The sequence below is a fragment of the Pteropus alecto genome, unplaced genomic scaffold, assembly GCF_000325575.1.
Source record: "Pteropus alecto unplaced genomic scaffold, ASM32557v1 scaffold134, whole genome shotgun sequence".
NCBI classification, from domain to species: domain Eukaryota; kingdom Metazoa; phylum Chordata; class Mammalia; order Chiroptera; family Pteropodidae; genus Pteropus; species Pteropus alecto.
In genome coordinates, this window is record NW_006436283.1 from 11,769,118 (window position 1) to 11,783,611 (window position 14,494).

The 14,494-nt window shown below is 40.0% G+C and overlaps 1 protein-coding gene and 1 non-coding gene across 2 annotated transcripts; one reads left to right on the top strand and one right to left on the bottom strand.

Annotated features, from left to right (window-relative positions):
* Positions 1-1,957: 1,957 nt before the first annotated feature.
* TRNAR-CCG lies at positions 1,958-2,030 on the bottom strand. Its single transcript has one exon. It is a non-coding gene; the product is annotated as a tRNA-Arg (tRNA).
* Positions 2,031-5,417: 3,387 nt separating this feature from the next.
* KPNA2 (karyopherin subunit alpha 2) lies at positions 5,418-13,113 on the top strand. The gene is made up of 11 exons (XM_006912296.3): positions 5,418-5,643; positions 6,638-6,733; positions 6,883-7,020; positions 8,196-8,284; positions 9,070-9,338; positions 9,585-9,679; positions 9,783-10,046; positions 10,235-10,468; positions 10,731-10,913; positions 12,025-12,174; positions 12,765-13,113. Exons 2-11 carry the CDS (start codon positions 6,659-6,661, stop codon positions 12,855-12,857), a joined length of 1,590 nt encoding a protein of 529 aa, XP_006912358.1. The 5' UTR covers positions 5,418-5,643; positions 6,638-6,658; the 3' UTR covers positions 12,858-13,113.
* The last annotated feature ends 1,381 nt before the right edge of the window (positions 13,114-14,494 follow it).

Genomic DNA, 14,494 nt, shown 5'->3' on the forward strand with positions numbered 1-14,494 from the left:
CTAAGGAATGGGGAAATGGTAGGATGTTTGGGGGCTCAGAGGAAAGAGCCAGTAGAGGAGGAAGCTAAAGGCCTAGGCAAGAGGTAATTAATGGGCCTATCGCTTCGGAGTGTTTATTAAGTGCCAGACAATTTCCTGAGGGTAGAGAGGATAGGTTCAGAGAGAGAGACTGTCCTGGGACTGGCGGAGTCACAACCCTTCATCTGACACAGGTGAAGAAAGAAATGGGGAAGGTGACAGAGGTGAGGGAAGAGGAAAATGTGGAATTTGCACCAGGTAACCTGAAACTGGAGAATTCAGTAGGCACTTAGTAAATGTTTACTGACTTCAGCTGAATACACCATGGCGAGCGAGCCACAAAACATCTACGAGCGAGAAGGAGCTGGGTTGAGAGGGAGGTCGAAGGAGGGGAATGAGGTGGGAGGGTCAGGTGAGCATGCTGGAGGCCTAGGCAGAAACCCGAAGGGCAGAAAACCCAAGAATTTGAGCTGCCCAGTTTTCAGGGCTGAGCATTCTGTTATGAGAGCAATCTTACCTTTGGGGACCAGGGAGACATTGTCACTGTCTACTGTCCCCAGATCCAGTCTACTGGTGGGAGGCAGGAGACAATTTGGTTTGGATTTTTTGTTCACCTACTGCATGCAATAACCTAATGTGGTCACCAACTCTGAGATACCAGGAATGGAGCTGGAAATTATCCCGTGGTCTTCATTTGTTAATGTGTTCTGGTTTAAAATTTTCAGTAGTGCATTCCTAATCTTAAAAAGGGGTGTGAGGATATTAGTTAAACCTCTCCATTGGTTGCTTAGGTTTTTTTTTTTTTTTTAATAAACATTTAATTTTGGAATAACTTCAGATTTACATAAAAGTTGCAAAGATGGGGCAGAGAGCGCCCATATACCCTTCCCCCATTTGCTCCTAATGTTAACATCTTCCACTATCACGTACACGTCACCACTAAGAAATCAACATTGGTACATTGATGGTAACTAATCAGACTGTATTCTGATTCTACTAGTTTTTCCACTAAGGTCCTTAATTTTGGAATAACTTCAGATTTACATAAAAGTTGCAAAGATGGGGCAGAGAGCGCCCATATACCCTTCCCCCATTTGCTCCTAATGTTAACATCTTCCACTATCACGTACACGTCACCACTAAGAAATCAACATTGGTACATTGATGGTAACTAATCAGACTGTATTCTGATTCTACTAGTTTTTCCACTAAGGTCCTTTTTCTGTTTCAGGCTGAAATCCAGGACATTGCGTTGCATTTCGTGTTGAGTAAGTTTTGGAATAGGCGTTAACTCAGTGATATTCCTCTTTTATAAGTCTTGCAAGAAGAATTTAAACTTTCAAGATAGTCAACTGAACGGATCTGAAATGTTTAAACTCTGATCGTATTTCTTTTATAACGCTAATTCGCAAATAAAACACACATACAAACAGGATGTTCTAACTACAATTTGTTGTTCACAATAGTTTAGGGACAGAAACCATAAATTATGCTTATTACATTTGTGTGTTGTAACAGCACAGTTTCTTTTCTATAAACGCTCCCTAATACTGAAATAAAATGTTTGGAGACAGCACAGTTGGATCTGCTCACACTCCCCTTGGGATAGATGGGGAGAAAGTATTGCATGTGTGGCTGCCATGGTGAAACTCAGTTTGAAAAGGTAGACAGAAAAAGAGGTGATGCCATATGTTCAGTCGGTTTTTTTCTTTCAAAAGTAAAAGTTAAGCAAGAAAAATACTCCTCTTTAGGGTCAGATCTTAGCTCTCACTCGGTCTCATTTGCAATGGTTTTAAAACGCGAAGATGCATTTCTTAATTGTAAATACAATCATCCTCGAGATCACTGGAGAGGCAAAATAACCTCATTTCAGAATCTACTTTTATTACGCCATCCGTGTTCTTCATCATTGTTCTCTTCACCAAAATAGAACTTCGTGCGACCCAGATGGGACTCGAACCCACAATCCCCAGCTCCGGAGGCTGATGCCTTATCCATTAGGCCACTGGGTCACCACAGGATCCGGCTTCTCACTCCGTCTCCTTACGCGATGTCATCATCGCGCCCCGCCCTTGCGCTCCGCGGCCTCGCGTGGGGCGGTGTGTATTTTGGGAACCGCCCCCAACGGCGGCAGCGCGCGCCTGCGCCCTTGGCCCAGATCGCAGGCAGACCCCCGGCGCGCTTGCGCGTGGGTCCCCTGCCCGCGTCGCCCGGCACTGTGTGGTCCGCTCGCGGGCGCTCATCTCCTGTCTGCCCGTGGTTCTTGGAAGGTTCTCTTCCCTGGCTGCCCCTTAGGCGCATCAGAGGAACTTTAAAACAAAATTCCAATGGTTCTACTCCATCCATTCTAATTCTGTTTACCTAGGTGGGCGCCGGCGTCTGCATTTTACGGTTTCCCTGGACCTTCCTCTGCCACTGGCCCCTCGCACAGCATAAAGTCCTCCCTCACCCCCTTCAACCTTTCCATGCCTACAGCCCATTCCTTCTCTTTATTTCTTCCATTTAGTCAACGTACATTAATTTGATAACCTATTATGTGCTGTAGACTGTTGTGGGATTCCAGGGTGAACAGGCTTGTCTTTAAATCTGCCCTTCTACCCCACTTATCTACATCTATTTTCCTCCCCGTGTCCTGTTTACCTCTCGGTTAAAGGGAAAATGGATAGAACACGGTCCCTAAATACAAAATACTGATTTTTTTTTTTTTTTAAATTCTAAAGATTTAGAGACTCTCTGGCTCCATGCACAATATCTCTAGGCTTGTAGCGTGTAAAGATCCTGCATTTGTGGTTTTTTAAAATACAAATTTTCGTTTTCTTAGACGTATAATACCTGTTCATTGTAAAACTGTGTGATATATGGATAAGCCAAACGAAGAGAATTGAAATTGACCATAATTCTAGTTTTTTTAATTCTAAAGATTTAGAGACTCTCTGGTTCCATGCACAATATCTCTAGGCTTGTAGCGTGTAAAGATGCTGCATTTGTGGTTTTTTAAAATACAAATTTTCGTTTTCTTAGACGTATAATACCTGTTCATTGTAAAACTGTGTGATATATGGATAAGCCAAACGAAGAGAATTGAAATTGACCATAATTCTAGCATTCAGTTAAGCGTCATTAAAATTTTGGTATGAATCTTTTAAATCTTATAGGCCACTATTTTATTACCTGTGGACCATGAGTCATCCAGGAAATGCTTTTCATGAAAACTAAGACATTATTAGTGAATAATACTTCACAAATCGTGTAGCACTTGATGGTACAGAGGCGATGGTGGGTAAAACTGGCACCTTAGTGAATCTAGGCAGTGACACAACTAGTAACAGTGGTATTTTCAACTTAAACTGTCGGGGGTGGGGGTATTAGTGGTGGGGGAGAGCCAGCTTCACTTAGGATTATATCCTTGATGATACTATAAGAATTATTAATTGTATTAAGTATCAACCCTTGAGTACACACCTTTATAATATTTTATGTGACAAATGGGATGTGTGCATAAATCACTTCTTTGTACCAAAATACAGTGGTAGTCTCTGGAGGAAAACATTTGTGCAGTGTTTGAGTTGCAGGCTAAACTAGCTCCTTTTTCGCTCGAAAGTTTTTACTTGAAAGAATGACTGACAGGCAAACTAAGATTATTCAGACCTGATCACACTTGGATTTGCTTCTCTGGAGCAGCTACATTCTCAGGCTCACATCACAACACACAGTCCTGTGGAAGAGAGAGTATCTCTCAAAGGCCTCAGTAAAGATTTTCTTCCACAGTGTTACATCTTCATCACCAATCCCTGTATCTGGGGAGTGGAATGTACTATTTGGCCTAGGCTAGACAAGACCCTCTGCGGAATCTCCAAACTACAGTAGCTAAGAATGGAGGGTATATGCTTCCCAAGGGCAATACGGTATATCTTTCAAAGGCAACTTTCACTTTTGACATTATATTTGTTTCAGGTTTTCAGGTGCATGTACAGAATAGTGGTTGAGAGCATGCATCCTGGAACCAGACAGCCTGGATCTGAGTCCTTACCTCTGACTTCATTAGCTGTATAAACACAGACAAGTTACTTAACTACTCACGATTCAGAGTCGTGAAGATTAAATGTTAATATAGGTAAAACACTTAGAACACTTCTGGGCATATACTCGATATTTACAGCAAAAAAAACAAAAACAAAAACAAAAAAACTGACAACAAAGGAAATGTATTGGAAGACATAATTGCAAAGTCATGTAACTGCAACCTTCAGAGGTAGGGCAGGCAGTTGATTAGAACTTTCCTGGTTTCTCTACAATTGTCTTATTCAAATTCCTAGGACTCACACCCCTCAGGAACAGAGCCTGCTTTCCTACCTCCAATCAAAAGGCATAGCCTTCCCAACTGGGTGAATTTAGGTCACATGTATGCCCCTGAACCATCAGTAGCCAAGAGAATGCCCTGCAGTGATTGGTTTAGGGGCGAATTTCTTCCACATTTCTGCACTTAGGGGGATGGAATTGTGCTGGTTGAGTAGGAGAGTAGAATCGACCTGTGAACCCCATGGCTGCTACACAATGAATGAGGCTGGCATAAATGCCTGCAAGAATGCACAAAGTTCAATGTTTGAGTTTATTTATAGAAAAAGAACCTAATTTTTCTAGAAATACCATTTTAGAATACAGAAAAATTGCAGGAAGAAAAAATGGCCCATAATCCCAATGCTCTGGTAACCATCATTGATACTTAAAAAATGTACATGACAAGAAAATGCAAACATTTTATTCAGAAATGTGTAAAATACAGCATAGAACGATTGGCAAAATTTGAACACTATATAAATATACGTAGAGGGCGCGAGAGAGAGAATAGCCAATGTGGCAAAGTGTTAACGTTTGGTAAATCTGGGTAAAGATTTCCAATTATTTTGTATTTGACATTATTTAAAAATAAAAGAATATCTAGAGAAACGGGCATAATGAACCTTCCGTTACCATATTTGTGGTTTCTAAGTAGTCTTTTATGACGCAAGTTTAAAAAAATAAAAAATTTTTAAAAAGCCATACCAATTGGCCAAATCCCTCTTCTCCATAATGGTCATAAACCCCTGCCAAATTCCATCTGTGTCCTATCAGGGAGACTATGCATAGCAGTAAGTTTCTATATCAACATTTTAAAAAGCATGATTTGGGGAATCATTTGTAGTACTTGGTTAAGGAAGCCGCCCAGGGAAACGTCCAGCGACTTCACCCGCGCAAACCCTTTGCAAAGGGCCTAGTCTCAGACCAAGGCGGGGTTGAGGACTGGCCCTTCGCGCTGCATGCTGGGATCTGGAGTCTTTTCACTCTGAACTATTAAGCGCTCTGGGATTGCCAGGCCGCTCCCTCATCTCGCGATGCTATTTTCTCTCGGGCTAGGCCCTATGCTCCCCCGCCCAACGTGTTTTTCAAATCCACCAATGGACGCACACCGTGGGCTCGAACCAGCCAATCAGAATGCGGAGTCACCGGGAAATTTAAATCGCGCCGGCCGGCTGCACGAGCCACACCGTCTTCGGGCCGATCCGTGGTGGACGTTTTCGGAGTAGGCGAGCCGCAGCCTGTGCGCCCCCTCACCGTCTCCTGTGAAACCCTGAGCCGGCTGTGTAGGTACGAACGCCGGTCCCAGCACGGCCCGAGTGGTAACGTTTGGCCAGGCCGCGCTCTGCTTGTGGGTGGCGGGAGAGGAGGCTCCCGGTACACGCCCGGCCTGGCTTTGGCCTCCCTCGTTCACGAAGCCTTCTGGGCGTCGTTCGTTGACGAAGGGTCTGTTTCGCGGTATGAGTACTTGGGCTGTAGGCCGCCGAGGCTCTGCGAACCTCATCCAGAGCCTTTGCGCGTCGCGGCCCAGAGAATTAGAGTGAGGCCGGAGCCTCTCTCAGGCCCCTCCTTTGCCGATTGGTTACTCGCTGCATCTTCCCTGGGGCGGGGGGCAGGGGAAGGCTGGAAATGGAGGTGGCGGTTGGAAGAACTCTCTCTTAACATGTAGGACTTGGTTGGCTGTGTCAATTTCTTAAAGAAACATAATGGAATAAAGATAGATTGTTAGGCGCCCTTTTACTTTTGTCACCTCTTGGAGATTGCTCTTCAGTATCTGAGTCTGAATGATATCAGCCTAAGTGCATTCACTTGAAATTCCTGGAAATGAAAATGTGATTGAGATGTTTAAGATGGAGAACTGCATCGCAAATTTTCAGTGTTGACAGGAAATGTAATGGAAGACTCCATAATGTAATAATGAACCAAATTTTTCTTTAATTTTCACGTGTGGAAAATATACCTATTTTGGCCATTTAAAGACTATTAGTAGAGAGAGCCTCCAGAGGATCTGAATGTATTGCGCCTAGGACAGATTTTAACTGTAAGCTCAGTTCCCCTACTTTGCCTTTAGCTGTTTATAGATTCTACATAGTAGAGTTGGAGGCGCACTGTCCAATATGGTAGTTATCAAATGCTTGTGGGCAGTCTAAATTTTGAATGCTGAAGTACACACAAGATTTAGAAGAATTAGTATGAAAAAAGAATGAAGTATCTATTAATGCCCTTATTATGGGCAAAGCAAAATGATAAAAGGGAAATTTTTTTCTCTTCCCCCATCTTACAGCTTTCTCCCTTTGTCTCAACCATGTCCACCAACGAGAATGCTAATTCACCAGCTGCCCGCCTCAACAGATTCAAGAACAAGGGGAAAGACAGTACAGTGAGTACCTTCTGTTGCTTCTGGATAGTATTTTTTTGAATGGAAAGATATTTGGAAAGGGGTCAAAACTGAGGGAATTTGGGGGAAAAGTGCCCTCGCTTTACAACAAAAACTGAAACGATAGGTGAAATATGTTATCTTTTCCCAAGGAAATGAGGCGGCGCCGAATAGAAGTTAATGTGGAACTGAGGAAAGCTAAGAAGGATGACCAGATGCTGAAAAGGAGAAATGTAAGCTCGTTTCCTGATGATGCTACTTCTCCACTGCAGGAAAACCGCAACAACCAGGTAATTATATTTTAGTTTATGAGTTATGATGAACCCAGAAAATCAGTATGGGGCTTAGAAATTTTAAAACTATCCTAGCCTAATGACTTTAACTATAAAATCTGTGAAGATGTTTTTCCTACTCCAAATCAGTAAGTCTGATGGGTTGTTTTCTTTCCTGCCCACTCTGTAATCTACTGAGGCTAATTCCAAAGTCGTCTCTAGCTCTGATCTCCCTTCAAGTTTCCCTGCATTTACAGCTGCCAGCTCAGTACCTTGACCTGACCATGCCAGTTGAGCGTGTCCAGAACTGACCACTTTCTGGCTTATTTCTAACTTTTTTTTTGCTGACATTCTCTAGTTTATGGTACTTGTCACCAGTTTTGTTCAGATCTTTTTCCTCCTGAAATATTGTTAGTAGTCTCCTAATTTATTTTCCTTTCATTCTATGCCACATACTATTTACCTAAATATTTCCTAAAAGACAGCTTTAGACATAGTCTTTGTTTGCTTAACAACTTCGATGGTTTCAAATCCATATGCTTTGAAGGTTTTTTGTAAATTAGACACATCTTAGATTTTAAAATTTATCTCTTTCATCTTTCAACAATATTGGGCACTTAATTTTTTTCACATTATGATTTTCTTTAGCGCTCCACATTTTATTTAAAATTGAATGCTACCTATGTGCTGTTTCTTGAGTATTGTACTTAAATCCCTTTTTCTCTAGTTAACTATAGCATTGTTTCTCAAACCTTTATACTGTGATCACAATATAAAACGTCTTTGCAGCACTGTACCATGGAAATGCATAGATTACAAAGTTAGGTGAGAAAATCCCCAGCACAGTGCCTATAGCTCAATTCTTTTTTCACTAAAAGCATATCTGCATGCAAGTGATTGAGACTAATGTAGAAATAACCTTCAAACTGCTCTAATTTATTTTTTTAATTGTTCAGTCACCTTTTTAGTGACAAAAAGCTGGTATACTTCGTAACAGACTGTGGTAAATTATGACACCAAGTTTGAGAATTGTTCTCTATATGATGAATATTTAATTAGCAGGCAAAATGAAATGTAGAGCTAATAAAAATTTAGTAACTGATTATAGATCTAAAAATGTCTTCACAATGGCAAGTGGAGATTTTAATGTTTGTATTTAATTTTAAAAATGATAAATTTCACTGTTTTTGTAGGGCACTGTAAATTGGTCTGTTGATGACATTGTCAAAGGCATAAACAGCAACAATTTGGAAAACCAACTCCAAGCTACTCAAGCTGCTAGGTAAATCTTGTCTGTTATAGCCTGGGTAACCTAAGAAATTAGCCTTTTTGGATTTTTTGGTGTGAAAAGAGACTGATGATGTTGGTGGGTAATGGTTTAAGCCACGCATAGGCCTATCTTCATTAAAATCTCTTAGGTGCAGCTATAATTTTCTATAATGCCAAAAGTCCCACCCACACTCAGTGATAATTGCTATTCACCTTTTGGTATACTTTTAAAGAAAACTGCAAAGTTTTTGTCAAAGTGGCATTTCAAGTCAGTGTCAGGGAAAGGGAGGATTATTCAGTAAATGGGATTGGCACATCCATTTAGAATGGTACAACCATTTAGAAAATAAGTATTTAGACTATCACTATACACAAATATTTCTGACATCCTAACAGAAAGGATTAATAATTTTTCGAGCATAACTGCAGAAAATCCAAATGACAAAAGATCATGGAAAAGATGTTTAACCTCACTTGGTCAGAGAAACACAATTTAAATTTACTGAGTGTAATCAGTTTGTCAACGTTTGTAAAATGTGGCAAGATTTCTGCAAGGATGCAGAGAGGAAGGTGATCTACAAAACTAGTAATATTTTTATTTTGGAAAAAAGGTGGTTAAGGATATGTGTGTATGGTGCTAGTTCCTTTCCAATTCCAGGATATCTGAGCATTTGTTTGCTTTATTGTAAAAGGTTATCTAAAGTTTCAGACTCTTGAATTGCATTTTTCATTGGTTTTTACACAAACTTCACTTGTTAATCACGTTTAACTTTTGTTTCTCTTTTTGCTTACCCTTAGGAAACTGCTTTCTAGGGAAAAACAGCCACCCATAGACAACATAATCCGGGCTGGTTTGATTCCAAAATTTGTGTCCTTCTTGGGCAGAACTGATTGTAGTCCCATTCAGTTTGAATCTGCTTGGGCCCTCACTAACATTGCTTCTGGAACATCAGAACAGACCAAGGCTGTAGTTGACGGAGGTGCTATCCCAGCATTCATTTCTCTTTTGGCATCGCCCCATGCTCACATCAGTGAACAAGCCGTATGGGCTCTAGGAAACATTGCAGGTACTTCATTTTAAATTCTTTTGACAGACTGTCTCTAATCTTGCTGAGGCTGGGAGAAGTGCCTTGTCATAAGTAATAGTGACTTTTGTGTCAAGTTTTGAACTTGCTTGTTTCCAGTGCTTATTAGTGGTGAAAGTGGCATCTGAATAAGTTAAGGAGTTTCTGAGAATGTTCAGTGACTGGGTGTGCCAGAGTCTAATGCAAAGACAAACATTCTCAGATATGATTAACCGCCTTGTTTTTCAGGTGATGGTTCAGTTTTCCGAGACTTGGTTATCAAGTATGGTGCAGTGGACCCACTGTTGGCTCTTCTTGCAGTTCCTGATATGTCATCTTTAGCAGTAAGTTATTAAAATAAGTGAAGTTACTTAATTGTTGATTCTAATTTTTCCCACCCCTTCAAAAAACAGGATCTCTCATTTCTTTTTTTTTCTTTTTCCCCAGTGTGGTTACTTACGTAATCTTACCTGGACGCTTTCAAACCTTTGTCGCAATAAGAATCCTGCACCCCCCTTAGATGCTGTTGAGCAAATTCTTCCTACTTTAGTTCGCCTCTTGCATCACGATGATCCAGAGGTATTAGCAGATAGCTGCTGGGCCATTTCCTACCTTACTGATGGTCCAAATGAACGGATTGAAATGGTCGTGAAAACAGGAGTTGTGCCCCAACTTGTGAAACTCCTAGGGGCTACTGAATTGCCAATTGTGGTAAGTTGTGAACGTTCAGACAAGACTATGAAGTATGAGGAGCATTATCAGTCGATATTAATGTTGACATATTGTCTACTTTAGGCCACGACGAGCCTCTTGTCAAAACATTTAGGGTATAGAATTTTTGAGCAATGTTGGGAAAAATGAAAGATAACTGCTAGTATCAACATTTTTTTTCTTTTCAGACTCCTGCGCTAAGAGCCATAGGAAATATTGTCACTGGGACAGATGAACAGACTCAGGTTGTTATAGATGCGGGAGCACTTGCCATCTTTCCAAGCCTGCTAACGAACTCCAAAACTAATATTCAGAAGGAAGCTACATGGACAATGTCTAACATCACAGCTGGCCGCCAGGACCAGATACAGCAAGTCGTGAATCATGGATTAGTCCCATTCCTCATTGGCGTTCTCTCTAAGGTAATACCTGAAGTCTCAGACCTTAATCAGAAGATAGTTAGTGTTTATGGATGGGCATTTGGTAAGACTGCTCGGTAAGATTCTTAATGTACCAATGTTTGGTTCTTAACAGTCCTTTGCTAAATAATAGCCAGTTATCTCTTTCATTTAAGGTTCAATGGAACCAATTAATAGTTTTAGTTATTGTTTTTCTAAAACAATACTTTTGGAAATTTGTTTTTACAACCATTCTGAAATAAATCTGTTTCCTTATGTTTATTAGGCAGACTTTAAGACACAAAAGGAAGCTGTATGGGCTGTGACCAACTATACAAGTGGTGGAACGGTTGAACAGATTGTATACCTCGTTCGTTGTGGCATAATAGAACCACTGATGAACCTCTTAACTGCGAAAGATACCAAAATTATTCTGGTTATTCTGGATGCCATTTCAAATATTTTTCAGGTGAATCTTAACAAGGTGGAATTTATTTGAATTTGGGCTTGATAATTAGCTTACTGTTTATATGGGGGAAAGGGGCTTTGGGGTGGGGTGGAGGCAGCTAAGTTTACCCAGTAGGCCACAGAATCAGGAAGCCTGTTTATGCGAGCTGCACTCTTGGTAAAAGGTGTGACAGGGATTAAAAGATAAGGAGATGACAAGTGCCTGATGTAACCTGAACTGAAGTCAGATTCATACGTGAACACTATTCTTAATTATTTGTCAAAAAACTAATTCCCCAATTTCCTCCTGAATTTTGTTGAAATTAAATTAGAACAACTGTTATGTAATTATATTTCCTTCCTAATTGATCTAAGCATGTTAGCATGTTTGTATCTCGTCACAGTGATTAATGGTAGGTAGATCCTATGCAACAACTTTAAACTTCTAATTACGGCAATTTTCATGTACAGAAGTTGAGTCTAGCCTAATCCCTGGTGTGTATCCATCACCAAAGATAATTTGTCAACATTTGACCTATTTTCCTATTCTCTCTCATCTAAGCAAAGCCTCTTAAATTATTTTGAAGCAAATAAATTATTTCATCTGTAAAAATTTATCTCTTAGAAGTCAAGGATTTAAAAATTTAACCACAATATTCTTACACCTAATAAATTCTTGGTATCAACAAATAATTCAGTCATCGAAATTTGTTTTTATGCATCATCGGCTATCTTTGCCCTTAGATAATGGTTCTCAACCGTGACTACACTTTGGAATTATCTGGGTGCTTTTACAAAACAAGTTTCCTGTTCCCATCACAGACCAATGAACCTGGATATAGTGTCGTTTTTAAAGTCGCCCTGGTGATTTTGATAACACAGAAGTTGAGAATTATTCGAAGATCTCTTTGGTCAAAAGCTACAGAAGTAGTTGCTAAAAGCAAGTACAGATCTGATCACTTTGAATTTTTAAAAAATGTGAAATGGAGATACTCATATTTTATCTCGTAGGGTTGAAGGAACTGTCAAGTGTTTTTCTGTCTGATATATTAGTACTCAAACAGACATTGTTTTCTTTGAAATAGAGTGTGTATGTGTATATGCCAGTAAACTTGGAATTTTTTTTTTTTCAGGCTGCTGAGAAACTAGGTGAAACTGAGAAACTTAGTATAATGATTGAAGAATGTGGAGGTTTGGACAAAATTGAAGCTCTACAAAACCATGAAAATGAGTCTGTGTACAAAGCTTCATTGAACTTGATTGAGAAGTATTTCTCTGTAGAGGTGAGTAACATGGTAATATAAGAACTTGGAAAATACACATTTAGGGTCAAGCCTATAGGATTCTTTTTACCTCTTGCACTTTTAGCGAGCCTTGTACCCTTGTTAAATAGAGCAAAATATCAGTATAAGTAATGTACATACTTGCTCCTCTCATGTTTGGTTTGATGATAATATTTTTAACTTGAGATTTTTAAAAATCACCAATTTACTTTGAAATGAATAGCCTTGGGGATCTTAGAATATGTTGAGAGTAAGTTTGTGTAGGAGTTGATGGAGAAGTGGGCCAACCTCCTGACCACACTCTGGCCTAATAAGCAGTTCCTATTAAAGTGACGTGACAAGTAGCCTTCCTTAACCCATTCAGAACCTTCCCCTCCTGGGCACTGTGAAATTGGCAGGTTTCAGCAGCCTACCTTCCCTCCACTGTTACAGGTATTGAAATTTGGTACAGGATTAAATATGATATGTATAGATAAAGAACTTCAGAGTAAATACTTCTATAGTATTTACTTCTAGACAAACTACTGCTTAGAAATGTGCCATATTTACGGGATTATATTGGTGTTTTTGTTTTTGTTTTACTACTTCAGGAAGAGGAAGATCAAAATGTTGTACCAGAAACTACCTCTGAAGGCTATACATTCCAAGTCCAGGATGGCACTCCTGGGACCTTTAACTTCTAGATTGTACAGCTGGGGCATAAAGTTGTTTGTTGTGCACTGTTTGGTATAAGTTTGTCTTACTGTTTCTCTACTAAGAATTCTTTTTAAATGTGGTTTGTTATTGTAGCACTTTTTACAACAAAACTATACTTGAACAGTTCCAAACTGTACATACTGTACAAAGCGTCTCTCAATGGGTTTCTTATTTCTATGTGGAATTTCATATCTTGTAGTGTCCTGTAAATAAAGATTAAATTCCACCCTTTTTGTTACTTTACCATGCCTATGTTTTGCTTTCCAATTTGGAGCTCTTAGGTTCCGCATGAAGGGTAATGGAACCAAAACGGATGTGACTCTAGAGATGCGGTTCTGGTTACAGACATTTGATGTAAAGTTCATGATGTCATCAAGGGTACAGGGGTAATAACATTTTTGCTGTCTGGTTCCCAGTTCTGGCTTTTCTCTAGCTGCTTCCCCGCTTGGTAATAATGGCTGTTGGCACTTCCAGATTTCACATCCTTTTTATACTAGCCAGAAAAAATTTTTCAGAGGCCCTCAGCCAGTCTCAAATCTCAATGGCCAGGGAGATGGAATAAAAATCTTATATTTAACCATGAGTTCGTGGGAGCTACAAACGAAATTCATTCCTCCCAAATTCCAAGGCTGAAAGTGGTTTCAAGGCTTAATCTTGGCATCACCTGCAAAGTGTTTTCCCAGAAGTTATGTTTATGTTTATTTGGTAAGGAGTGGGGTCCAGGTATCCTATCTTCTCTTTAATCCTCAGGTGCTCCTTTTTGCAGTTGAGTTGAAAGCTTACTGTATGGAATAGCTGTGCTGTTAGCAGAATAGGAAATGGATTGGGGTGGGTGTTAACTACAGTACCCCGTAAGTCTTAGGAAAAATGAAATGCATCTTAAAAGTACTACTGCGTTTTTGCTTTTTCGACTAGTAGAAAAGTGATGTTAAACTAAGTGTACATTGCTGAAATCCATAACTTTGCCTTTTTTTTTTTTCCATAGAAGACAAGCTACAGTGGTGGAGGTTAGGATTTGGGTTGAAAACTAGTTAAAGGTGATTAATGACCTTTAAGGGTGCTTAATAAGATGGCTTTTCAAGTCAGCAATACAATGTAACATTTTCATTTACCTGCTCTCAGTGGGGACAAGTGTAAGGATATTCTCCCAGTTCATCAAAATTTCCTCCATGAAATGGAAAGTTTGGTTGCAGAAATAGAGAATACTTTAGCTAATGCTAATTTAAAGCTCCTTCTGCAGCCAGGTTCCTAACCCGGAACACTAAACCACACTACATGTGGTTCCCTAAGCTTAGGGCATCTTGTTAGGAGCCCTGGGCTTTTTCTCACTTTCTCTGTATCAAGCCTTCCCTTAAGGGGAGAGTGAAGAGAAAGGACAAAAGGGTGTGGCTTTACAGACTGCCCTTTCCCAGCTTATTGCTCCACTTCTGCTTTTTCCTACCTTTTTCCCAGCGTAAGTCTCTTCTTGGATGCCGGATCCAAAAGTCTCTAACTTAGATAATGTAGAAGTAAATCTGGACACCCTGAGGCTTTTTCTGTGAAGATAGGCGAAGCCTAATGGCTTGGGAGGGACTGATGTAATACCACTGAAAAACAGTTTAAGGTCTGGATTTGTCACTGATAA